This window comes from Hibiscus syriacus, unplaced genomic scaffold, assembly GCF_006381635.1.
Source record: "Hibiscus syriacus cultivar Baekdansim isolate YM2019G1 unplaced genomic scaffold, ASM638163v2 tig00003041_pilon, whole genome shotgun sequence".
Lineage (NCBI taxonomy): Eukaryota > Viridiplantae > Streptophyta > Magnoliopsida > Malvales > Malvaceae > Hibiscus > Hibiscus syriacus.
The window spans coordinates 8,675,149-8,703,101 of record NW_024061960.1 but is presented as its reverse complement, the minus strand read 5'-3'; the positions used below and the strand labels follow the sequence as shown (position 1 = coordinate 8,703,101).

The 27,953-nt window shown below is 33.7% G+C and overlaps 3 protein-coding genes and 1 long non-coding RNA gene across 4 annotated transcripts; 3 read left to right on the top strand and 1 right to left on the bottom strand.

The window, feature by feature from the left end:
• Positions 1-1,385: 1,385 nt before the first annotated feature.
• On the top strand, positions 1,386-5,026 carry LOC120171705 (spermidine synthase 1-like). Its single transcript, XM_039179371.1, has 9 exons — positions 1,386-1,596; positions 2,803-2,879; positions 2,980-3,102; positions 3,640-3,744; positions 3,888-3,960; positions 4,037-4,108; positions 4,208-4,403; positions 4,522-4,651; positions 4,742-5,026. The coding sequence occupies exons 1-9, from the start codon at positions 1,401-1,403 to the stop codon at positions 4,802-4,804; spliced, it is 1,035 nt and encodes a 344-aa protein (XP_039035302.1). The 5' UTR covers positions 1,386-1,400; the 3' UTR covers positions 4,805-5,026.
• Positions 5,027-5,789: 763 nt separating this feature from the next.
• LOC120171713 lies at positions 5,790-19,005 on the top strand. Its single transcript, XR_005520895.1, has 3 exons — positions 5,790-5,800; positions 6,736-6,739; positions 18,820-19,005. It is a non-coding gene; the product is annotated as an uncharacterized LOC120171713 (long non-coding RNA).
• On the top strand, positions 14,808-18,774 carry LOC120171665 (probable alpha,alpha-trehalose-phosphate synthase [UDP-forming] 9). Its single transcript, XM_039179347.1, has 4 exons — positions 14,808-14,945; positions 15,766-17,830; positions 17,914-18,187; positions 18,297-18,774. The coding sequence occupies exons 2-4, from the start codon at positions 15,843-15,845 to the stop codon at positions 18,618-18,620; spliced, it is 2,586 nt and encodes an 861-aa protein (XP_039035278.1). The 5' UTR covers positions 14,808-14,945; positions 15,766-15,842; the 3' UTR covers positions 18,621-18,774.
• Positions 19,006-23,540: 4,535 nt separating the features above from the next.
• Positions 23,541-26,048, bottom strand: LOC120171694 (RING-H2 finger protein ATL47-like). The gene is made up of 3 exons (XM_039179365.1): positions 24,721-26,048; positions 24,399-24,403; positions 23,541-23,914 (listed from the first exon to the last, which is right to left on the bottom strand). Exon 1 carries the CDS (start codon positions 25,899-25,901, stop codon positions 24,732-24,734), a length of 1,170 nt encoding a protein of 389 aa, XP_039035296.1. The 5' UTR covers positions 25,902-26,048; the 3' UTR covers positions 23,541-23,914; positions 24,399-24,403; positions 24,721-24,731.
• Positions 26,049-27,953: the final 1,905 nt, after the last annotated feature.

Genomic DNA, 27,953 nt, shown 5'->3' with positions numbered 1-27,953 from the left:
ACAATAGTTTTGCCTTTGTATTTTTTCGTGCTTTCCTATGTATTTTTGTATGTAAATCGTATGTTACAATAGTGAGTTACAATGACTATTTATAATGCTTGTGGATCTTATTTTTAGGAGTTTGAATCATAGTAGAACTCTATCATATTTTTAGGAGTTTGAATCTTAGTAAAATTCTATCATATTTTTAGGAGTTTAAATCATAGTAGAACTCTAACGTTATGTTTGTTTTATAAATCACACTAAATCGGGGGTTGTTGAGAGTGTTGTACCCGGACGAAAAAGTATATTGACAACTCCAAACTCTATAAATCACATCATAAACTTAATTTCAAACCCTATAAGTTATATTATAATCTTAAAAACATATAAACTTTGATTCACCAACTTTTTAAATGAATGCAATTTACTCAATTTTTAATATTAATTAAAGCTTTACATTTTACAATTGTTTCAATTTGATTCCTGCACATTGTTTAATTTATTTAGATTTCATTTTGTAATTCCATGTTTATTTAATTTAGTCCTGAAAATTATATTTTATCTGAAATTGACCCATAATAATTTCTATTTTTTGTAATTTACTTCAAACTCTATACAATTATATGTTACAATACAATTCCACGTTCAAGAAATACAAAAAATAATTCACCCGAAAATGGTCCTACACGAAGTCCATCCATACACGGTAAGATCCGACTTGAATTTTATCTGTCAATAACGTGAGCGGATTTAAATGAGATCCTACCTGAAGTCTATCCAAATCTAAATTAATATGCAGTTTAAATGATTCAGACACAAACAATTTTGACATGAAAAAATATAGATTCGAATTGAAATTAATTCGACTAGAACATGAACTGAATCTAATTTTAAATCGATGACCCTAACCTAATTTAAATCAAACTATTAAATTAACATGACATAACTAATATCCTATTTGACTTGATATGACATGACCCTACTTAAAACTTGAACAAGTAACTGATTTCACATCCCTAAATTTTCACATCCATAGTCCCCACACGCACATAAGACGCGTCGTTTGCAAGTAGATCCTCGGTACTCATATCATATGACGACACAAATGGAAAATTTTTATTAACTTTTCCCAAAATATAATGTTTTCTTTATTTTATTAAATATTATTCGGCGAAGGACGAAAAGAGCCCCGTCTCCATCAAGGCAACTCGCATATAGTATAAAGCAAGATCAATGAGCAAGATTGTGTGGCCTCGTTTTCTCTTTCAGTAATCAGTCGGTAGTAGCCAACCCTAAGATAATTTTTTCCTTTGCGATTCTTTGCTAGGTATTGCTTATTTTTGGCTTTATTTTATTTTATTTTCCATTGGGCTTTTTTTCCCATTTTTGTTTTACTAAATCAGAAAATAGGTGTCTTAATGGCTGAAAAGAGCGGCGACCCTGTAAGTTGCGCGGATTTATCCGTGAAGAGGCCCCGAGAAGAAGAAGAAGAAAACGGAATCTCTTCTATTGCCATGGAAATGGAAGGTGATACCAATTATACTTCCACTAAAGCTGATGGGATTTCCGCTGTTATCTCTGGTTGGTTCTCTGAGATCAGCCCAATGTGGCCCGGTTCGTTTTCTAACTTTCCAAAATCCCCAGTTCTTCGCTCTGTATTCTTTCATTTTGGTTCTTCTATATTTTCCTTTTCTGATTTCGATGTACGTTTTAATCTTTTTATATATTTATGTTCAGTGCTCTATTTTATGTCATGGGTCAGTCAACTTTTGTGTTATAAAATTTCTTTTGTGGTGCTTTTTTTTATTGTGTGAGACATTCACTTATTCAGTCCCTTCTAATGGTTACACTTACACACTCTGATTTTGAATTCATGGTTTGGTTTGTTTTCGACTTCTTCATCATCGTGCTCTACTTCTTTTGTGATGCTTATTTTCTAAATCTCCCCCACCCCTTTATTTGTTGTTTCTGATGTTCGTTTCTTGGCTGGTACTTTTTATTTTTCCCTTTTTGTTTGTAGTTTCTGATGTTAGTTCTTAGCTGATATATTCTATTTTTCTTTTTTACTTTAGAAAAGAAAAGGGTTCTCAAATGGTTCCATATAGGTTTGTGATTTATCATTGTTCAATGTCTGTCACTCGTTGGCACACCTCGTGCAACTTGGTTCTGCTTGTACAGTAGGGTTGATGTTTCGTTCTTTAGAATTAAATTTAAACCGTGAATGATAAAGATGAAAATAAAACTCCATTTTTGTATGACTAATTACTAGTTAACCACCATAACAATCATTTAAATGACTCTTGAGCCTTGTTAGTTGTAAACAACTGCAGATGCTTATGTTCAGTTACTTCTGGGTCATTTGTTTCTATACAACTTCTTTAATGTGGTGTCTTAGGTATGTATTTAGCTGACATTTTCATTGAATGTCAGGAGATTTATGCTTCATCGACATCTTTGAGTGTGCATACTGCTTGAAGTTTAACTGATTTTGGGATTAATTTGGCCTTAATGGATACACAATTTCCTTTTATTGGCGTGCTCCATCCTAGTTGCTTGTTTTTCGCTCATGTGTGTTTCTTAATTGCAAATGTGTATTATTAGTTTAATAGCGAGGTTGATGATAATCCATTAGGGTTTATGGGTTCTTTCTCTAGTCGTTATTTCTATGAGTTTTTCATGGGTGTCCAATCCTATTTCCTTCAATTAAGAAAGATGTCAGAATGAAAGTAGCATAATAATTTACTGAATGGTACTAACTTTTTAGTTAGTTTTTGAGAAGAGAAACATCTTTAGTTGCAATATGTTGTATGAAATATGCAGGAGAGGCGCATTCCTTAAAGGTCAAAAAAATCTTATTTCAAGGGAAGTCTGACTACCAGAATGTTATGGTTTTCCAGGTAATCCTTGGACTTTGGAGAATATGAATTTTCATCCTTTCTATTTTTCCCTGTTTAGCTTCTTTAGAATTTTTATGTTTTAACATGGTATTTTCTGCAGTCATCAACATATGGCAAAGTTCTTGTTTTGGATGGCGTGATTCAGCTCACAGAGAGAGATGAATGTGCTTATCAAGAAATGATCACTCACCTCCCACTTTGCTCCATTCCAAACCCCAAGAAGGTATTTTGTCTATATGTTACTGTAATGTTGTGCACAACTAACAATCTTAGATATGAAAGTTGATGTTTATCTGCTTTGGATATAATGAGTTGTTTTATATCCTGTTTGCATGTCCCAGTAAGCATTTGAAGCAAATTCCTAGCCATAAGTTTAATGCAGGGGCTGTATGGTATTACTGAGATTCACTGGAGATGGTTTCGTTTATTGTTTTGACTCAAATTTTGAACTCAATTTTATTAGTTCTTGGTGAACTTTGCCTTTTCCTATTTGCTTTTAAACCTTCAGAAGTTTTACATGTTATTTTTCTTTTAACTCTCTTCCTTGAGGGGATCTCCCTCACCTGAGGTCCTATTTACCAACAATGAACTATTTCTTTTCAATAGATTTTGGTAGAAGTTGGAAATGCTTTAGATATAATCTTTGCATTCATTTTATGTGTCTTCTCTTGGGAGCTTGCTTTTACCAGGATTGTATCTGGTCACATTATTTGACAGGCACCTGGTCTCTTAATTCTCACTGAGCTGTTTCTTTCATCAGGTTTTGGTTATTGGTGGTGGTGATGGTGGAGTTCTCCGGGAAGTTTCTCGTTATTCTTCTGTTGAGCAAATTGATATCTGTGAAATTGACAAAATGGTCGTCGATGTTAGTAATATCTTTCTTGCCTTCCAAACATTCATGATCCACAATTAGTTGTAATTGATTTAGTATACCAACTGGCTAGCAACTTCCAGCCATCCTTTGGTGAAACCTGGTCTAATAAGAATATGCATTTTCGTTTGTGATAGGTTTCTAAACAATTTTTCCCTGAAGTGGCTGTTGGATATGATGATCCCCGTGTGAAACTTCATATTGGTGATGGTATGATGAACTTAGTTTTTGGTGTTTGTACACTATATTACATGATATTAATCATTAATGTCCTATTGGATTTCAGGAGTTGCATTTTTGAAGGCTGTTTCAGCAGGTACTTATGATGCAATTATAGTGGATTCTTCTGACCCTATAGGTAATGGTTTTTGGTGGAAATTTTGTATTATTTAACTTTTCTCTGAATGGTTTATAATCTTTTAACATTTGAGAATTGGATCGTTGTTTGACATCTCAGGTCCTGCTCAAGAGCTCTTTGAGAAGCCTTTTTTTGAGACTGTGGCAAAGGCTCTTCGTCCAGGTGGAGTTGTCTGTACTCAGGCAGAAAGTATCTGGCTACATATGCACATAATCGAAGATATAGTAGCAAACTGCCGCCTAATCTTCAAAGGCTCTGTTAACTATGCATGGACTACTGTTCCTACATACCCAAGGTACTATGACCTTCACTTTAGTAATTAAACGTGGGTTCATCTTATTCACAACTTTTGTTTACTGTTATACATGTTGCCAAATGCTCTGCTTATCATTGAGCTCTTTATTTCGTTACAGCGGGGTGATTGGTTTCATGCTTTGCTCGACTGAAGGGCCTCCTGTTGACTTCAAGCATCCGGTGAATCCTATAGACAGAGATGATATCTGCGGCAAATCAAAACGACCTCTAAAGTTTTATAACTCCGATGTGCAACTTTGCTCCACTCTAAATCCCTTTATAATTGTGTGAAAATAATTTGGGAGTCACCCTTATCCTTTTGCTTGTTTCTGATTGCAGATTCATTCGGCTGCTTTCTGCTTACCATCCTTTGCCAAGAAGGTGATTGAATCAAAACATTAGGGGTGAAAATTTTGAAGTATTTCTACAAAATTCTAGTAATTGTGGAGGAGGATTAGTTACCATCCTTTGTTTGATGACCTAATGTAGCGATGGACGTTGGATTTGTAAGACTACAAGGAATTTATGGTTATTTAGATGAGACATAAATGGCTGTTTCTTGGAATCATTTATCAGAATCACATCTGTGTTGTTAGCAATATATTACATGGATGTTTGAGATCATTCTATTTGTGTGTTTTTTTGTTTTAAGTAGTTTAGATATGGAGGTTGTATTTTTCAGGTTAGAAAATTTGTGCCCCCTTACTGCTGAAAACTATACTTAGTATCCCAGTATAAGTATTAATGTCTATAACTACATATCTGGAGTTTGGTTTAAATGTGTTGAACCTGCACTCGCATGGTTTCGACTATATATCTGGAGTCTAGTTGGAGTTTAATGTCTCATCTCAATGCTTTTGTATTGGATAGAGGCATTGAGCATGGGCGACAGACCATGTTCTGATTCAAGGTCAAAGCCTTGATCTTTTGGTTTTTGCATGAAGAAGACGCATGCCTTGTCGTGCCCCACATAGCAGTATGTTGACTTTGGTACTCGCTTCACCATAGAAAATAGACGTGATATCACTTGACGAACCAAGTGCAACTGATATATATTTGATTCTTTGAAACAGAAGTGTGTAGGTTAAATAGTGTGTATAGGTTAAATATATTTATTTGAATTCATTAGAAATCTCTCGATTGTAAAATTTGTTTAAAATCGAATTATGTTATCTTTTTGTTAAATATTAGTTTTTCCAAAGTTGAGATTGATACTTGATTCATTGAAAACTTATTAAGATCTAGATCAAGATGAATATTTTTCTCCTATATCTTTTACAATATTGTTTGTTTTTATTATTTATTGTCTATTGTTATTAGTGATTGTAGTTGTGGATGATGATCGAATGAAACAGGTGATAATGGCTTGGGGTTAGTTTTGTTGTAAATGGTGGTCGTGTTCATAGTTATAATGTTTGTGGATGATAGTGATGAATGATATGATGATTTTGGGAAGATTATAAAACTCTCAATTATAATGGATATTATGTTTTAGAGAAAATATTGATCGAAAGAATGTCGATGCTGATGATTATGATAAAAGAAGACCAACGATTATCGAATAGTATGAAACTCAAGATTTTTTAATCAAATTAGTATTTCTTAATAACAATTGACATTAGTGATCGTAATAAAAATTAATAATCATAATGTAAATTTTAAAAATTCAGATTAAAATGCAAACATTCAAAAAGTTTGGGAACCATTTATGGAATTTATTCTTTAGTTTATTTGGAACAAATTGTCTACAGTGATAATTGTTTTGTAATTTGTTCATATATCTAATCTATTCATATATGGATTGAACAACACTATATACCGGGGGACCAACATAGGGACTGAGGGTTGTTGCACCTCCAAAAATTTTGATATAATAGAATTTTAAGTATTTTTTAATTTAAGTATTAATTAAATAATACTTTTATTTCTTTTAATTTTTAAATTAAATATTTAATAAATTTTTATTCTTTTAATTTAAAACAACTTTGTCCTCTCAACCTTTAATCTTAACTCTGTCCCTAATTATATATTATATCAATTTTCTTTTCTTTTCTTTTCTTCAGCTTTATTGGTCAACTGCAGCATTAATCTCAATACTAATTGCCAATCACCGATTTTCGTTTATATATATATATATCACATTACTGATCACAGGTAAATAAAATTGATGAATAAAGGATACTATTTGGAACATTCTTAGCTAAAATGGGGCCCATCAAATGGTTTTTGGATAGGTACGAACCGCGCCCCTTCCATATTTACACCAATCCGTGGAATGCGGCGACCAGAAAATCATGGGCCCCACACATGGTTCGAATTTTCTTTTGGATGAGGGCCGTTCCCAAGCAAGCCGACCCTAGACTCAGTGCTAACCACGTGTCAGGTGGGGGCCTTACATAGATAAAACCCAAGATCTTCCAATCTTGAGATGACGTGGACAGATGACATGGGGCCCGCCCCTCTGTTTACGTCGTTGCGGGGAAACGGTTGCGGGAGTCTTACACGTGTTCCCATGTCCGTACCCTTACGGTGGGTGGGAGTTGGGACGAAAACGAATCGGTGAGGACTGAGGAGTTTAAAACCTTTTTCTTTTCTATTATGTTGACGTTTAGTTAATATAATATTAAATTATTTCTTAGAATAAAAATTTTAAAATGTAATATTATTTATATATTATTTTATTTATCTAATAAAATATAAGATTATAATGTTTGATTTGAAGAATATGAACTATTTAGATACATATTTTATTGTATTATCTTTATATATATATATATATATATATATATATGTTCTTTTCAACAAAAAAAATATTTACAAGAAGATTCATAGAATTGTTTTAAAATTTTAATCACAATCCAATTATATTTATTTTAATAACTTGTAGATAAATAATTATTATTTAATTGTAATTATTAAATAAATAATTACCATTGACTTCATGCGTATATTATTTTTATCAAATATTTAATATTATGTAAAAATGTTAGTAAGCTGTAAGGATAAAAATGTGAAACTGTGAAAAACTTGAACCATTATTAATAGTATTATTGTATAAAACAATTGATATTTTATTGTAAATTAGGAATTAAGATAATTTCAGAAGCTAAAATTGACGTAATTTATTATTTTTTTCCTTCAAAATTTCCCTTTAAAAAGTAAGCAGGATGTTCATCAATCAATAACACCAACTTATGTAAAACCTAACTTGCTGTTGTGTACCACTTTTTACAATTGGGAAGACAGGTTGGTATACCCAACATAAACTTTGATAGATTTTTTTTTTGGATAAGTAAAAATTTTATTATTCAAGTAAAAGTACATCATACAACAATCATCCCAAACAGGGAGTATAAACACCTATATACAACAAAAGAATGTTAGTCTATACCCCAAGAAGTACAAAGTCTAGAATTAACATAATCAAGTCTATTAATATTTTTATCTCTTAGTTTGATCCGCACAAGCTCCTTAATAGACTTGAGAAGTTGATCGGCTGGTCTTGTTCCTCTGTTAAAGATTCTTCTATTTCGTTTCTCCCATATGAAGTAGATAAAACCAATCCAAGTAATCCTCAATATGATGGAAAGCAAAGATTTACCCTTCCATTTATGTGCAGCCCACTCTATTTGTGATTCCCAAGTCATGTTTGCATCTTTAATGCTTGATAGGATCATAATAGATTTCCAAAGAGAAAAAGCATAAAAACAGTCATTAAAAAGAAGATTTCTGGATTCATTAATCTCATTACAAAGAACACATATTCTGTCAGAAATAATGCCCATCCTAAAGAGTCTGTCACGAGTTGGGTCAGATCCAGAATAGTCATCCAAGTGATCATGCTGAGTTTAGGAATATGATAAGGAAACCAAATCACTTTGTGCCAGGAAACCTTTTCTCTTGGAACTCTGATATCTTCCCAAATGTCTTTTGTATTCGTGATACCAACAACAATTGTAGAGGATGTTTCATTCCTAAGTTTTGAAAGTTTTCTTATGGTCCAACTATAGGAAGTGTTAGCACTTATGTCACTTATATCATTATATTTTATAACATAGCAGTGAATCCAAGTTACCCATAAAGATCCCTGTCCAGCCAGTATTTTTCTGATTAGTTGGATCATGCAGGCTTTATTCCAAGAGTGAATGTCCTTCAAACCGAGCCCTCCTTCAGATTTAGGGCAACAAATACGTTCCCAGATAATCCTTGCACCATTGGCAGCAGTATCATTACCTTTCCAGAGGAATCTAGAGCAAAGTTGTTCTAATCTATTGATAACTTTCTGAGGAAAGATAAATTGTCTATTCCAGAAGTTAATAACACTAAGTAAAACAGTTTTAATAAGCTCTAGACGCCCAACATAGCTTAAATTTTTTCCAGACCAGTGATGAAGTCTTTGTTTAATATTATCAAATAGAGGATGACAGTCTTTTTCAGTTATTTTCCTTATGACCAGAGGAACACCAAGGTACCTAATCGGAATAAAGCCTTGTTTGAAACCAGTGGCAGATTTAATGAATTCTAGAATTCTGTCCGAAATTCCAGCAGCAAAATATTCAGTTTTGCTAACATTTAAGTTCAGCCCAGATAAATTATAGAAGTGATTGAGGACACTGGTAACCCCTACAATAGAATCAAGATTTTCTTTACAAAAGATTAAGAGGTCGTCAGCAAAAGATAAATGGGTGATGCCCAGTTTTTTGCACTTAGGATGATATCCAAAAATTCCTTTGGTAGCAGCAAGGTTGAGAATTTTAGAGAGAATGTTCATAGCAATCAGAAAAAGGATTGGTGATAGGGGATCACCTTGTCTTATACCTCTCTGTCATTTAAAGTACCTAATGAGGCTACCATTGAAGGATATGGAGTATCTAGCTTCTTTGAAACAAGTTTCAATCCATCCTATGAAAATAGAAGGTAACCCTATGCTTTAAGAATAGAGGAAATGAAGTCCCAATTGAGAGAGTCAAAGGCTTTTTGTAAATCAATTTTGAGAGCACATCGAGGTGAAATATTTTTTCTACCATAGTCTTTGACCAATTCTTGGGCAAGAAGAGTGTTATCTATAATGGATCTACCTCTCACAAAAGCTGTTTGGTTGAGGGAAATAAGGTCAGGTAGCAACACAATCATTCTTTTAACAAGTATTTTTGAAATTGTTTTGTACACAACAGAGCATCAAGATATAGGTCTGTAATCCTTCACTTTGCTAGGATTCTGGATTTTAGGAATCAGGGCAATAATGGTGGAATTAAAAGCAAGAAGGATAGCAGTTTCTTTAAAGAAAAATTTAACAGCATTTACAAAGTCTTCCCCTACCACAGACCAAGAATGTTTGAAAAACAAAGGAGTGAATCCATCTGGTCCAGGAGCTTTATCATTCCCTTGATTAAATAATGCATCTTTGATATCTTCAGAAGTAACCGTTTTAACCAAATCAGTAGCAACCTCATTAGGCACATGGAATTGAAGCAAATTTCTCAAGAAAGAATGATCAGAAGGAATAACCTTATGATCAATTTCTCCTAGTTGATGTTTGAAGAAGTCAATAATTTCATTAGTCATATCATCATAAGACTCTAATCTTCTCCCCTCATTGTTAGTAATAACCCTTATGGTGTCTCTTTTATGTTTAGAGGCAATGACAGAATGAAAAAGCTTGGTACATTTGTCTCCATCATTGACCCATTGCACCTTAGCTTTTTGTTTGAGGAACATATATTCAATGTCCTCTAAATCATTTAGTTCCTTTTGAATTTTCAATTCTTCATCAAAAGAATTGATTCCATTAAGAGTACAAATTTGAATTTGCTCCAACTCACTCCTTTTAAGTCTGACCCTAGCATAAATGTCATTATAATTATCCTTGTTGAGCTTTTTCAAACTAGGCTTTAGGCGTTTAAGTTTAATCAACAATCTTTGCATAGGGTTTCCTTGAGTAGTCTGTTGCCATGATTGAGTGACAAGTTCAAGAAAATTAGGATGTTTTGACTAGAAGTTAAAGAATTTAAAAGGCTTAGGTCTATTGGTTTGAGCTTCTTTTTTGACCCATGGTAGAGCCATACAGTGGTCTGAAGGGCCAGGAGCAGTAAATTCAACAAAAGAATTCTGAAAGTAAGAAGTCCAAGGAGGATTAATCATCACTCTATCAAGTTTCCTTGATAGAAATGAATCTTTTTGTTTATTGTTCCAAGTATATGTTGGGCCAAAGAAAAGGTGATCATAAAGAGCAAGCTCTTGAACCAAATCTTTAAAATCATTCATATCAGAGGAAGAATAAGGACCCAAAAAAAGTGAGTCAAAACTTTCTCTATAGTGCAAAAAGGTATTGAAATCCCCTCCTAGAATCCAAGGAAGGGTTCCAATCCTTGAATCTAACTCTTTAAGGTGCTGCCAAAGAAGTCTTCTAGAAGTGCCACTGTTACTCCCATAAATTCAAGGGCCATTGTACAAGTGAACCCATAAAGGCAGTCTAGTAAGATCAAAATTCAGTATTTGTAAATTGAGTTTCCACTTTCGAAGAATTAACAATTTATTGAAAATGTGCCACGAGCCATTCTCAAGAACTCAATCCCGAGCATCATCAGAATTGAAGGAGAAAATATAAAGATTATTCCCAGCGAGGCTTACCTGAACAGGTGCGATATTGTTCCAGAGTTTCTCGATTACTCGCTGAAGAGACAAGAAGTTTTGAGCAGCTCCTAAGAACTGACCCACTAGAGAAGATTTCCATTCGGCAATTCCAGGCTCAAGGACCTCAAGGGGAGGTTGAACAGTTAAGGTTTTTTCCTTCGATTTTGGGGGAAAGTAGGTGAGTTCGTGATCTGCTTGGCACCCAAAGAGTTTTCTCCAATCCGTATCACAATGAGAAGAGAAAGATGAAAGATGAGACGCACTGATGAACGGATGACCAGTAATAATCGCCGGCGATGGTATGAGAACTCAGGATCCGTTAGTCCTGCTAACGTGTGCCCAACTTTGATAGATTACAAAGCCTTGAATATGTGATATTAAATAACGAATCAATTTATTTATGATTTAATACGATAATTCATTTTATTTTTGAATACAATTATAAGGGTAAAAACGTTAAAATCCTACATTCCAACTTAATTTACACCCAAAAATCAGCAACGGTTTTTGACATCTGATTTCCTGTAAATTTTGTTCAAGATGATAAATATATTTGAATCTATTTTTTCATATATATTTTTATAAATTCGATTAATATAGATTATACATATATGCAATATAATCATAAAAAAGGTACATTCACATCTAGAATCTGCTTAGAGGAAAATCCCTCTCAAATCTATTGGGACCCATAGGATAGTGTGGAAAGAAAAGATCCACGTGTGCATGATGAATAAGCGTATATTGGATTTTATTAATATTTTTAAAGAAGCATGTTTATATTAAAATCAATAAAAATATTGATTGGGTCAGATTTGGCAAATCTTATCCACTTATAATATTATTTTTATAATTAATAAAATATTAATCTGGAATATTTAAATTAAACTCAAAGGGCAGAAAGATGGTAGGGGCTAGAGGGCAAGTATTAATTTGGTAAATAAGCAAACGTAAGAAATACAAGAGGAGAGCAAAGACATCGAGTTTTTTTTATTGGGAAAAGTACGCAAATGGTCACTAGCTTTGTTGAATCTTTCAATTATTAAAATGGCCACCCATCTACAAGACATTGTTTTATTGAGTTTTTATTATTATTAAAAGTTATAAAATAGTCATTTAACTGTTCATATGTATTAAATTTATTATTTTTTGTTAAAAAATTGACGGACATTTAAATTAGACGTTAATTTACTAATTGTGATATGATAAAATTATATTTTATCGATGCCTACCAGCACCACTGTTTCTTTTAAGTACTGACTCGATAATATAATATTTTAAGTATCGACTGGACGATATAATGTTTCAAGTAATAACTCGATGATATAATATAAACATAGAGTCCATCCATAAAATATAGCTCCAACGATCCTATGATCAAATTTTATCACATCATAATCAATAAGTTACCGTCTAACTCAGACGACCATCAAATTTTTAACGAAAAATAACGAGTTTGAAACATATGAATAGTCAAGTGACTATTTTATAAATTTTAATAGTCGGATGACTCAACAAAATAATATCTTATAGTTTTAGGACCAATTTATAACTTCTAATAGTTTGGAGATTTAATAAAATAAAACCTTATAATCAGGGACCGTTTGTGTACTTTATCCTTTTATTTTATTTTAAATTTGAATAAGGTGGATAAGGTTAGTACTACTAAATGCTAAAGCTTATCCAAAGTTGCCAGCTAACCAATTACTCTATCGGCGTGCTGTCTGGGGTCATGCTTGTCCCCGCCAAGTCAAAAACTCTCTCTTCTTTTTTTAAGGTTTTCAAAAACGAAAATAAAATAGTAAAATAATGAAGCCAACCGAACAAGACTTACGGGCTGGCTGGCCGTCATTTATTAGGTCACAGCTCATCTCATCCACTCCGAAATTCCAACCTCTGCAACAACTATTTCTTTAATTTAACCCACTGCCCTTACCCCTATTTACGATGTTACCCTTTCCTGTTTCTTTGAACTGTCCTGGAATATTCCTTCAAATTCCAATTATATTTTTCTTTTTGTAATTAAATACGAATAAAAAATACAACGACCGGATACAATTTACTTAAAAAAATAAATAAAGCTGATTGGAAGAATAATATGTTGTCTTTTTTATATGTCGGATGGTGCATTCACGCACCCGGGTTTCATTGAAATAAAAATATCTACCACTGTGTTTTTGATAAATTAAAAGTATATAAGAATATGCTATTGGTATATGTTCTGAAACATTATAATATTGATTATAAATTATTTATAATTTTATAAATTTTTAGATAAATTAAAAGTATACAATTTTCAAAATTTTCCCTTAAAGAGAATAGTTTCCCTAATATAAGTATAACCTTGGAAATTATTGTAGATATACATGTATATATACATTGTCCCTAGAAAATTATGAGAAATATACATACGTACACAAAATATCATACGTTTGTCATCTATCTTAAAAAGGAAGTAAACTAATAATTTGCAATATACGATGTGACTTTTATTATAGTAAATACCACGATTTCAAATTTCGAATGATCGTGCATATTTAACTAAGATATTGAAAGCAATCGTGGACAAATCCTAATTAGCCAATGCTCACATAGGATAATGTTATTTGACCTAATCACTAAAATAAGTAGCGCTTTGTTGGACAAAATGGACTTGGAGTTTATGCCAAAAAGAAGTGGATAATAAAGTTTTAGATGCTTAGCCTTAATCTTTATCTTTGATTTGTCGATTAATTTAATTAAGTATACATAACAAGACAAAAAAAAACGTGCGTTGGAGGATAATCTTCTTTATTCAATGCCCAAATATGGTTGCTTTGGTTTATCAACCTACTCCCCTACTAATCCACGACGGGGGGAAACACTCAGTCAAGAGAGAGTAATTAAGTTCATTTTTCTTGTATTTTAAGCATGTTAATGATTGCCAACCACTTTTACGATAGAAAAATATATTTTCTAAAATATTCCTATATATATTTTTAAATATAATTTGGAAAATTTTCATTATAAATTATGAAAATTTGATTGATTTTAAGATATGTTTGTCGTTATGCGTGTCTGCGAATTTCACTATTTTATTTAATTATGGATTAGTAATTTTATTCTTAGGGATATATAGGAGTATAATTTGTATTATATGTCAAGTTTATGGACATGCATAATTTTATAAAATTTAGTGACTTTAATATTAATGCAGCTAATTATGAAATTATTATAATAAAAAATTTATTTTTTTATCATTATAACTTTTTAAAAAGTAATCACATATAATAATATCCGTTTAGTTAATGAAATTACTTTAAAAAACTTCGTCAGTTGCTTAAAATTTTTAAAAAATATATCTATTTTTACTGGAGTATCAGATATATTAACTGACATATTTAAATTATTTTATGGAATTTATTTCATAATCACTAGACTTTTCTAAATCGTGTAGAAATTATAGAAAAATAAAGCAAAATCTATGTAGAAATTAAAATAATGAAATCGGAAATTGAAATTGAAAAAGGAGAGAAAGGAAATAAAAGTACTGAAATGGAAAAGGGCATTTACGTCAAACCATGGGAGCTTAATTCAAAAAAGGAGAAAACCATGGTTAAAAGGTAACTCAGGTAAAGACGGCAACTTTCGATATTATCCTATTCGCAAATGGCAATAGACTATAATTAACAAAAATAAATAAATAAACTGTATATATTTTTTCTCTCCGATTTTCTTTTCACATTTTGAATTCATTCATTCCGACGCATCTTCCATTTTCTTCTTCGCTGTTCTTTCCTCACACGTTCCTTCTGTCTCTCTACTTTATCTCTTCTTTCAACATTAACGAACTTTTCCCATTTCCTTTCATACAGGAAAACAGCCTCTCGTCGGCCGTCGGTTTTCTTTTTCAAACCGCCGTGACGTACAAGTAAGTAACTCTCCTTCCGGAATTCTGATCGGTTGCGCCGTCGTTTTGTTTGCGTCTACTTTTTGTTATTTGATCTACTGCTAAGTTGACTCTACTTCGTTTTTGTTATTTGGCTGCTTAGAAATTGCGGGAATGTTTTTTTTAAAATTGTTATCCACTCTCTCTAAAACGAGTCATTAATTTTGGTTACGTTAAGCGGAGGAATCGGATAGCGTTGATTAGTTTAATATTTATAATTTTGATTAATGATAATATCAAATGAAAAATAGATCAGTTATTATTACATTTTTTCCTGCTGAGATTCTTGCGTATTTTTTCTTTTAACTTCTTACATTTTGTGGATTTTCAAATTTTTACTGTATTAATTTTTTGTGCTTATTTTGAATCCAGATTTCGATTTTTCTTTTGATTTCGTTTGCTTATTTATGATATTAGCACACTTCATTCTTTCATATATATATGCGGCAAAATTACCTGTGATGAAAATAAGGTTGCGGATTTGTTTTTGCTAAGAATAGGAAAGACTAAAAAATAAGTATTCTTAAGGCTTCTTTTGTACTTATCTCAACATTTTTATTATTACAATTATTATTATCTTGATTTAGTCATCACATTAGCTGATTATTTTTGGATGAAAATGCCATAGATGACCCGATAGAGAATGTTTAAAAAATATTGTGAAAAGTCAAAACTATAGGGAAAAATAATTAGTCTTATTTGAGGTCTACACAGTTGTTAGAAATCGTGGCGTTTAATCTTCTTTATTGCTTCCTTGATCGGTTGACATGAGCTCCACTAATTAATATCGTTTTGTCTGCAGATCTTTGAACATTTTAATCCAAGCAGTTTCTTGTAGCGTGGGTTTTGTTTGTATGCTTACGTCTAATAAAAGTTTTCATGGCATCAAGATCGTGTGCAAATTTTTTACACTTGGTCTCTGGGGATCTACTTGATATTCCTCAAACTCCAAGAGCTCTTCCTCGCGTAATGACTGTTCCTGGGATCATCTCTGACAGGGATTCTTGTAGCAGTAATGATGGGGATTCAGATGTAACTTCATCTGGTTGTAGAGAACGCAAAATTATAGTAGTAAACATGTTACCTTTGCATGCTAAAAGAGATGGAGAAACTTCTAAATGGCGCTTCAGTTGGGATGAGGATGCTCTTTTTCTACATCTGAAGGATGGATTTTCTCCTGAAACAGAGGTCGTATATGTAGGGTCTCTCAAGGTCGATATTGATGTGAATGAACAGGAAGAAGTTGCCCAAAAACTGTTAGAAGATTTTAATTGTGTTCCTACATTTCTACCTAATGATTTGCAGAAGAAGTTCTATCTTGGGTTCTGTAAACAGCATCTGTGGCCTCTTTTCCACTATATGCTGCCCATGTGTCCTGACCATGGTGATAGATTTGACCGTATTCTATGGAAAGCATATGTTTCTGCTAATAAAATATTTGCTGACAAGGTTATGGAAGTAATCAATCCGGATGATGATTATGTTTGGATTCATGATTATCACCTGATGGTTCTTCCCACATTTTTGAGGAAGCACTTCCATAGAATCAAGCTTGGATTTTTCCTGCACAGTCCTTTCCCCTCATCAGAAATATATCGAACATTGCCTGTTCGGGATGAGATTCTTAGGGGACTGCTGAACTGTGATCTAATTGGTTTTCATACATTTGATTATGCACGGCATTTCTTGTCTTGCTGCAGTAGAATGCTGGGCCTTGATTATGAATCTAAAAGAGGGCATATTGGTCTCGATTACTTTGGTCGCACAGTTTTTATTAAAATTCTTCCAGTAGGGGTTCATATGGGTAGACTTGAATCAGTGTTGAATCTTGCCTCCACTGCTGCCAAGGTCAAAGAGATTCAGAAGCAGTTCGAAGGGAAAAAATTGATTCTTGGCGTAGATGACATGGATATCTTCAAAGGTATCAGTCTTAAACTACTGGCTATGGAACAGCTGTTACAGCAGCATCCAGGTTTGCAGGGTAAGATAGTCCTTGTTCAGATTGTGAATCCTGCAAGGGGGTTTGGAAAGGATGTCCAGGAAGCTAAGAAGGAGACTTATATGGCTGCTAAAAAGATCAATGATGTCTATGGTTCACCCAAATATCAGCCTGTAGTTTTGATTGATTGTCCTGTTCCCCGTTACGAGAAATCTGCCTATTATGCACTGGCAGAATGTTGCATAGTAAATGCTGTGAGGGATGGAATGAATCTGGTTCCTTACAAGTATATTGTTTGTCGGCAGGGAACTCCTGGCATGGATGAGGCACTGGGTGTAAAGCCAGAATCTCCTCGGACAAGCATGCTTGTTGTTTCGGAGTTCATTGGTTGCTCACCGTCTTTAAGTGGAGCGATAAGGGTAAATCCTTGGGATATTGATGCCGTGGCTGAGGCTTTAAATACAGCTATTTCCATGCCTGAGTCAGAGAAGCAATTGCGGCATGAGAAACACTACAGATATGTCAGTACTCATGATGTGGCATATTGGGCTCGCAGCTTTGCTATGGACTTGGATAGAGCATGCCAAGATCATTTTAGTAAGCGCTGCTGGGGGATTGGTTTTGGCCTTAGTTTCAGAGTCGTCTCTCTTTCTCCTAGTTTTAGGAGGCTTTCTATTGATCACATTGTTTCAGCATATAAACGAACAAATAGAAGAGCAATATTTCTGGACTATGATGGCACTGTTGTTCCGGAAGCTTCCATTGTTAAATCTCCTAGCCCTGAAGTTATCTCTATCATCAAGACCCTCTGTGATGATCCTAAGAACACTGTGTTTATCGTTAGTGGGAGAGGGAGAACTTCACTTAGTGAGTGGCTTGCTCCGTGTGAGAAGCTGGGAATAGCTGCTGAACATGGGTACTTCATAAGGTACAGTTACTACAAGTTTTTTAATATTTGGCCAATAACGATTCTAATTGCGTAAACTTAGGTAATATTCTGTTCTCCTGCAGATGGAGTAAGGACTCTGAATGGGAAACTAGCCCTGTCGGTGCTGACCTTGAATGGAAAAAAATCGTGGAACCTGTTATGATGCAGTATAGAGAGGCAACAGATGGCTCCACCATAGAGCCTAAGGAGAGTGCTTTGGTATGGCACCATCAAGATGCGGACCCTGATTTTGGATCATGCCAAGCTAAGGAATTGCTAGATCATCTGGAAAGTGTTCTTGCAAATGAACCAGCAGTTGTTAATAGAGGCCAGCATATTGTTGAAGTTAAGCCACAGGTATGACAGTGATTCTTCCCTAGATGTTGCCTCCCCCGTCTCTCTCGTATTTATGTGTGTAATATAGTTAATTCAAACTTCTTCCTGATCAGTATTCTTTTTCATTCAGGGAGTAAGGAAAGGGCTTGTTGCAGAAAAGGTTTTGTCGAGAATGGTCAATGGTGGGGAGCCACCCGATTTTGTGATGTGTGTCGGTGATGATAAATCTGACGAAGATATGTTTCAGAGCATATTAACTTCACTATCTAATCCATCCTTGCCCGTGGATCCAGAAATCTTTGCATGCACTGTTGGGCGAAAGCCTAGCAAAGCTAAGTATTTCCTCGATGACACTGCTGATGTTTTGAAGTTACTTAAAGGCCTTGCAACTGCCACAATTTCAAAGCCTAGGTGCCTGCCTCATATTCAGGTTTCTTTTGAGAGTAATGGTTGACATAAACTTGGCGGCTGCCTTAAATTTACCAGTTCTACACATTAGAGTGCCCGATTTGCTTCAAGGGATTCCTTGAATGAGAAAAACCTCAATAGTAATTTATCTGAAGTGTTGGTAGTACTTTCCAGATACTATTCTAATGGGATACCCGGCGGCATGGGAGATGGTTGTGGACGGGAGCCGAAAGTTGAAGGTTAAGTGCTCGTCATTATCATTATATTGTATATGATGATAGTGAAATTATGCATTTTTCTGGTGTTAGCAAAAATGGTATGGGATGAGTTCTAAGTTCTTGCTTGTTTATAGTGGTATTTACTGATTAGAGGCACCGTTGACTTGTATAGATACATTGTTTTCCAATACAAAATTACCGATTTGAGTTTGAGTCGCACATTTTTTTTGGAGTTTTGTTAAAGCCCAAAATTGGTCGACCCCTTTACTTGATGAACGGAGGTCGCCCAAGCTCCACACATGGAGTTTGAGAAGCTCATCTACTTGTATAGAACTAATCCACTTTTCTCCTATTAAAATTTTTTCTTTTGCAATGATTTGAGCTATAGTTTCGACATCATGTGTGATTTGTTAATTTAGATTTTTTTTATTTAGATTTTTTTTGTTAATTTAAGTGTTTGATTTTATTATTAAAAATATTAACAGATTTATTTTATAAATGTTTTAGAAAGTATAATTTAACTTTTGCTAAGTTCGTATTATATATATATTGGTCTAAAATTGACATTAAATAATTTTACTTTTATTTTGATTAAAATTTCAGTGTTTTGGTTGTTTTAGTATCGGTCTATAAAGGTACTTAATTGTTGTTGATACATAATTTTTTGGTTTATTTGAAAAATAATTTTCTATTTTTTTATTTATTAAATGTTCTTTTTTTATTTTAGTAAGTATCTAGTATTTTTTTTCAAAGATTTTGTAATTTTATTTTATATTATTCAGTTTGTCATGATAAACGAAATTGAAGTATTTTAGAACTAGTTTTTGATAATTGAGACTTTAGTTTCACTTATAAATGGACAAGCTTTTACAATCCAAGCGTTTTGATTTAATTTTGAGGGTAAAGATTTTTTAATAAAATTCAAGAGGCATAGACCAAATTTGATGTCATTAATAATAAATAAAATCTTAAAATCTAGCAATTGTGTAGATTTCTTTAGTCTTGCATTATATTGAAGTCTTGTTGTCCATGAATGCGATCTTTAAGTATATGTAATTTTTTATGAAGAAGAAAAAGGGACCTTGGATGCTCTCATCCTATGGATGAAAAGTTTCATCTCAGTCAACAAATACAGTTGGTTTCCATGATTATATACACTAAATAAAGGATCTCTAAGCTATGTGTCAAAATGAACGAGCAACACATCTTCTGTGACTTATTTTTTTTGTCCCAAATTGATGAATCTATACGATTGACTTGATTTTAGATTTTAGCCTTTAATTTTTATGCTTCTTCCTTTCCCATTCTTAGACCATCTCCTGCCTTCATTTCTACTCTACAATATCTCTATCTCTACTCTAAAAATAAAACAGTAATTCATCTCTAGCACTATATTTACATCGTCACCAACTCTACTTTATTCATAATATTTAACTATTATAATATTGATTTTGTAAATATAAAATAAAACATATACATTTCTAATAAATATCAAGATAAAAATCATAAATAAAATATTCATAAATAACATTACGAAAATACAAATAAATAAGAAAATTACGATTCATAATGAAAAATAAGTTGCATAATTATATATTTTAATTCTCCAAATTAAAATATTCATTCCACAAATTATCAAAAAAAGAAAATAACAAAAGAAAGTAAAAAATAAAATCAAAAATCAAAAATAACTCTACTCTAAAGATGGGCTACAGTACTGCGCTACATGTAGAGTATCACTGTAGTATCTCCACATTCTAAACTCTACTCTAGAGATAGACTAAAGTTGAAATTTATTTTCAAGTGGAGATTTTTTCTACTTTGGAGATCATTAGAGATGCCCTTAGTGTCCTTGTTACTTGAAAATTGGGCCTGCATCATCCTCAAATAGACCTTTTGTCCTTTCAAAAAAGGGGAAAAAAGGTGTTTAAACTTCTCCAGTGCAGGGACATGATACGGGCCATACATGCATGCAAAACTGCGACAGAAGAACGTGCTGTTATAAGGAAAGAGTGTGCTGCTATTCGTGGTGCAGTTGATGAAAACGATCAAGATTAGGCATCGAAACATGGCTAAATTCATGTTCATTCACATGCTTGGATATCCCACTCATTTTGTTCAAATGGAGTGTTTGAAGTTGATTGCATCTGCTGGATTTCCAGAGAAAAGGATTGGATATCTTGCTCTTAAGTTGCTTATTCATGAAAGACAAGTTCTCATGTTGATCACAAACTCCTTACAGCAGTACCTTTTGTGTGGACTCTTCTCAAGCTTCTTTTGTTTCTGTTTCCTTCCACCTTTTGTCGTTTCTCTTCTGAATGACTAACGCTATGTTTGATGATGAGGTATTACAACTCTATAAATAAGAAAATGTAGAGACTTGCTTTACTTGCGGGAGCCTTGATTTATATGCTGGGATCTGAACCATTCAAACCAGTATAATGTATGGACCATTATGCTCCATACGGATCATAAAGAAAGTTCCCGACCTGGCTGAAAACTTAATAAATTCTGCTGCTTCCCTGCTTAAAGAAAAGCATCGTGGGTTCTGATAATTGGAGTTCAACTTTGTACAGATCTATGTAAAGTCAGCTCAGAAGCCCTTGAATACTTTAAAAGGGTAAAATGGTTATGGCCTTTTAAGCACAGTTGCTCACAGCTATAGCATCAGAAAGATGAACACTACTCTCTGGAGTGTAAGGATTAGAAAATTGTAAATATTTAGTTCCTGATTTTTTGTTTTCTGGAGCATCCAATGCAAGCAGAGCTGTCTACTACTATCCACAGTCTTGTTCTGTTTCCAGCAGAAGAGTAGTTACCATCAGAAAGATTGAAAGGATCAAGATTACTGGTGTTTTGCTCTAAAGGGTTGATTATCTTTTGCTTTAATTTATCCTAAGATGCTTTGGGATGATTTTTCAATTTGTTTCTATAGCATTTATGAACTTGTTAGCCCTTCAGGGTTGAGTAAAAATAGGGCCTCTATCTCTTTCTTTTAAATATTGGGTTGAATCTTATTTTTAAGTCAAAATCTCTCTATTTATTGACAACACACTCTACAGATACAACTGCTCGAAACACCGGGCCTCTATTGAAAACAATGTTATATTTTACCATTGAAATCACTTAATAGATTAGTATGAATGACATACTTGTCAGGTCTGTTGTGATGTTTTTCCCATGACCCGTCTTTCTTTTTCCGTTTGTTCGAAGTCCTGAATTAATTTATATATGATGCTGTTTTACGTGTGTTTATATATATATATATGGTCTAGGATCCAATTACACAATATAAAACCCTTTTAGTTTTACACATATTTAATACTTGTTGGATGAGTGAAAATTGATCGTTGAGATTGACTTATTGTTTGTTTGTTTTTTCCGGTGAATATCTTCTCATTTTCTAATGTTAATCTCAGCGATCAATTTTCACGACGGTCCTAAATCTATGTAAAACGTTTTTCATTGTGTAACATGATCCTATCTATCTATATATTGTTGTAAATCTCATATGCATGGATACCCGTTGGCTGTAGTAGGCCAGATTTTCTTTTTAGAGGTTCTGCAATGACATTTGTAAGGGGAAATTGAGGAATGGGATTAGCTCTTTCATTTTATGGTTTACAGTATTTCTAGGTGAAGGAATACATGTTCTTTCCTTATAGAAAATAAACCGACATTCCACTCAATTATTGCTTCTGCTCATGCATAAACCTTGATGAAATTACTCGACGCATGTTAGTGGGCAATATGATATTCTATAAAGGGAATATTGGATATTGGTTCTAAAGCTTATCCATGTTTGGTTGCATACGTGATCAGATCCTTAAGAATGGCGTTTAACTTTTCAAAGCAACCAGGGAACCCTCAAACAATGTCGATCCAGGCTACTTCAACTAGGGTGTTTACTACCTTATCAGTTGGAAAGTGTCTAGATCACTTACGATTTCTGGAAGACGTCTGAATTATCCAACAATTTTTGGACTACACGGTTTTGATTTTTCAAATCTCGGAATCTTTGCTAGGTCTGGCGTCCTAGACTGCATGCAATATGAGAAAGACGTCATGTCTTCCATGCGTATTCCCAAAAACACTAGGTGATCCGCTTGACTTCCTATTGGCATTGTCTCAGCAATTAATTTTTCAAAACCATTATCTCAGCAAAATTGCTTTTTTTTAGGGTAAATTAATCATTTATCTATTTATTTCCAGAAATCATTGGTCATGCGCATAAGGATAGCTTACAAGATGAACAACAAAGATGTTTTGGAAGGACAAATCAACAATTTCCCTCAAAATTTGTGAGGTTGGATCATCTACAGATACGTTCGAAGTATTTTCCATTATATTTTCATAACATGGCAGTTCTAGAGCTAGCAAAAGTTTTTTATTTGAATTAAAAGACTTTTATCACATTAAATTCCCTAGTTTTTGTTGATTTTGTCTCGGTTTTAAATTAATACTGCTACAAATATACAAATGGGGATGAGGTGTTTAATATTATTAAATTCATTAGAGAAGAAAGCAACGAGCATTTCAATGCAAATTGAAATTGAAAAGCCCCAATGCAATATCGTTCTTTTTAATTGCACATGGGATGCTCTTGATCTCCCCAATGCATGCGCCAGAGATGCATATGCAGCCTTAAGAACACTAACTTGAACTTCAAGTCTCAAATGGGGTTTGCTCGTCAGATGGTTAAAATAAGGACAGCAAGGTCAAGTGACTTATTGTAAATTTGCAATGGGACAATAAGAGACCTTGGATTCTTCTTCCACCAAATCTCAATAATCCATATGCTATCTGTTTGTCTTTTTTTTACTGTAACATTGAGCCTGTAAACAAGACTTATGTTTTGACTTGTGTGCTTCTTTCTCTCTCATGGAGTTGTTATTATCGTGATCTATTTAGCTTACCAAATACCCTCATGCCTGACTGTCATGCATTGCTCATTGCATCACTTTTGTTTTGACTTTTGGCTCACATTGCTGTCACCTTTGTTTCCTGCTCTTGTCATATAGTCAAGTGTCGCATGCCTATCTAAGTAATTTATAGGAACAAAACAACAATCAGACGCCAGCAGTTCTGTCTTCTCTAATCATATCACCAAGCCACTTCTATTGTGGGAGGGCTAGGGGAGCAAACACAAACAACCCATGTATTTAATACATCTGTTGAATTAAGTGGTAAGAAATTATATTCAATACGATTTCATTCTGAAATAATCATAATTTACTGTGACTACTAGATATGGAAATCTAAAAAGGAAGGGAAAATCCATGCATTTCCCTTTGTGTAAAAGTGTGAGAACTGAGGACTAGAACAATTACAAGTTTCAAGAAAGCTTCAACCATCTGCTATCTGCTTATTGTCATGTGGTGCTTTAAATGAACTTTCTATTCTTAATGTAGTTTAATTAGGTAAACTTGGGATTTGAACTTTTATTTCATAATCATATGACCCCACAGTCCCACTGGCTTATGTCTGATGTCAACTTTTTTCCATATAATGGCTACACTCACTAGAGTCCTTCAAACCACTTTTTTTTGGGATCCCACCATCCCTCACCATGCAAAGAAAAAGAAGGCTCCTATTAGAACATCAAGGTATTTACTATAGTTAAAAAAATTAAAAAGCCTCTCATAGAAGCACCAGATGATACGACCTCACAGTGTATCCTTTTGTTTCTTTTTCTGTATTATTCTCTTTTTGGTGGACATTGGGGTGTCAGAAGGAGGAAGAGGTAGAGTAAATATTAGAATCCACTTTTTAATTTGCCATAAAAGTAAGAACATAAAGAAGCACATTCATGGAAGTTGCATTGCACTAGTAAAGAATCAAAATTCTTTGAAAGAAGAGAGAAGGTAAAACGCTAAGAGGAAAAGCTTAAACAATTAGATTCGTTGATTATTATGAAGTACCAAGGAACAGTAAATACCTTAGGTAACTTGAGTTCTAGTATCAGTACATGGCAAACCAACAGAAATAGATGAAGAAGAGCCTATGGTATCTGAAGAACTTGGGAATTTACCCTTCTTAGACCATTGCCAGATCTTGGAAACAGAAAAGCTTTCCCCTTTACTTGTCAAGTTAATTTTCTTTCCCTCAAAATCTCCATAATTTGATGAATTTCCATTGTTTCCACCTCTTCCTTTCACAAGCTTCATACTACTAGCAGTGTCATTGCTTCCTCTAGAGGGGCGGCATAGAGTCACTTGCAACTCATCAGCAACCACATATTGGAATGACCCCATTGAGTAACATCTCCTTGCATCCAAATTACTGCTACTGGTCTCCCCTTCTTCTACTTCTCTCCCTTTTCCTTCATTTGAACTTCTAAATTTGCCTAATCTGACAGAAAACACCCTCTTTCCAATGTCATTCTCTGCTGGTTTAGTGCCAAGAGACACCCCACTTCCTCCATTGCTTGATAACATAGTTTCCTCCCTTGGATATTCAAAGTCAAAAACTGGGTTCTCAATTGGGAGCTCAGGTGTGAAAATGGTCCCTCTACAAAGGGGGCAAGTGGAGTTTGACATCAACCATGTGTCTATGCAGTCTATATGGAAAGCATGACTACACAAAGGAAGTAATCTCAGCCTGTCTTCTTCCAAGAACTCACATAGACAAACTGCACAATCAAATGGCTCTTTCAACCCCATTATTTCCTTGTAAAGAAACACAGGCAGAGCATCTATGAAAGATTGATCTAGACCTGAATCATGAAGATGGAAGAGTTGCTGTAACTGTCTTTGGTAAGCATCAGTACCTGACATTTCTGGGTATCTTTCAGATTCTGATAAAGATGAGGGAGACCTATGCTTCATGAGAAATCTAACAAGCAAGTGAAGCAGACCAGATATGAAAAATATTACCGCCAGAACAACAATGATGAATAAGACAGCTGGGCTTATTTTACTAGCTGAAGATGACGAGGGAAGAGGGTCTGGCTGCTTTTGGTAATCATTGCTGAACGGCAATGGAGGAGAGGAGAAAGAAGAAGAAGAAAGTAAAGAGTGAGCATGGTAATAATTCAAAACAACAGCTTTTAACTTGGTTTCAGATTGCACCCAAGACATTTTAGGAGATGGGCATGCTAAAGAACACATCTTTCTTCAACATTATTGAATTAAAAAAACTCTGAAACCATGTTTTCTTGGTTCCTTTCAGATTAAACCCAACTCATAAACTACAATGAACAAGCATTGGGCACATTATTTCTTGCACCCACAGCAAAACCAGCTAAGAGGCATAAAACTAAGCTTAGACTAAGATTGACAGGTAAGAAGATTGCTTAGGTGGAAGAACAAGCACTCTTCTCTAACACCTTAAAGAGTGTAAACCAAGTCAAGGTTTTAGTTTACCTACCTCAGAAATTAGAGAAGTGTGGCGTCATGGAGTCCCAAATTTAATAAGTTGCTCCGGGGATTGTTGCAGTGAACCTCCTTTACATTGGTTTGTTGTAGGCAAAGAATAAAGATGGAGAGAGGGTACGGCAGGTAAGCTTATAAAAAGCAAAGGATTAAGGATCAGAGTGAATTTTAAGGGCTGTTTTATCATTTGGGCTGATTTGGATTTTTGATTTGTTTAATATTAACTCTAACATTTTTAATATTTATACATTTTTAATTTAATTATTTTTAGTTGAACTCATTTGATGAACTCATTTACATTTAGTGACCTCATGGTTAGGGGAAGTCTTGTTATTCTTAGAGGAGTAAAAGTTTTAAGTTCGAGCAGTTGTGCTTACAAGTTGTATATATGTTATTTATAGTTAAAGAAAGATTATCAACATATACTACCTTTTAATCGCTCCAAACTATTTAGAAAAAAAAAATTAAATTTAGATTCCAATATTTTATTTAATCAAATATCTTTAATTTTCATATGAATGATGATTATAGCATTAGTTCTTCACGGAATATATATGGAAACATGCATAATAATTTATGTTTATTTCATTGTTAATTTGGAGTTATTTCATTATTAATAATTTTCATATTAATTGACTAAATCGGATCGGATATTGTAGTATTGCAATATAATCTAAGTTACATATTACTAGAAAAACTATAGTACAAAGAATTTAAATATAAAATTGAATTGAATTACATATAATTGGAATTTGCATATGAACGAAACTTGTTATATCAATCATTGTCAAATTGATGCAGTGTTTTGTTGATGTTTGTATGAAGAGTCTTGTTTAAGACAAATGCGTCCTCTCTATGATGTTTGAGAATATTAGATGATTATTTCTCGAGATACAACAATCAACGTTCACCCTTTAACGACACAAAATATTAGACGTTTTTCGGCAGGAGAGCTTGGATATTGTGGCTCCAATTTAAGTTTGTGTTGAGAGGCCGAAAACGAATCTACAACTTTATACTTTTTAGGCAGTTAATTTGTTATTTAGATGGGGGCACTTGTTGCTGCCGGTATAATGCCAGCCTATGTCTTTAGGCAACTGTCTATAATCAACTTCGTACTGTAGTTTTCACTTTGTCAAGAGATTGGGTCACGCCCTCTAATTTATAGGATGACCTGATTGATGACCGTCGTTTGCCAGCCCATTAAAAATCAAATGAACAGAGATAACTTCACATGTCCATGTTATGTTCACGAATTTGCCAAGGATATGTGTCAAGTGTCGATACAATCAGTTTGGATAAGCAAATACGTAAGGGTCGTTATGTTTTCATCAATACACATTTTTCTTTTCTTTTTTAAATATTTTAAGGTATTTATAAAATAATATTTGTTTATTGTAGACACCCGTTTTTGTCCGGGTCTTTTTTTTTGTATATTATTATCGTTATTATTATTATTATTATTATTATTATTATTATTATTATTATTATTATTATTTAATTTACATTTACAAATTTTTGCAGGCCTAATCCTTAAGCCCAACAGCATACCCAACAAGCTGGAGCAGACCCAGTTCAGGCCCAATACCAATCCCAGGCCCACTTGACAACCCAGCTAGGGTTTCATCTCAATGGTCCAGCCGCCTCATTTCTGGCCGTTGGATCTGGACCCATCCAACGGTCCAGATCATGCAAAATTAGGGTTTCAAAACCCTAAATCATCATCAACCCTAATCCCCTAAAGGCTCAGCCGCCGCCTTCAACTTCTCATCTCTAGCCGCCGTTCAA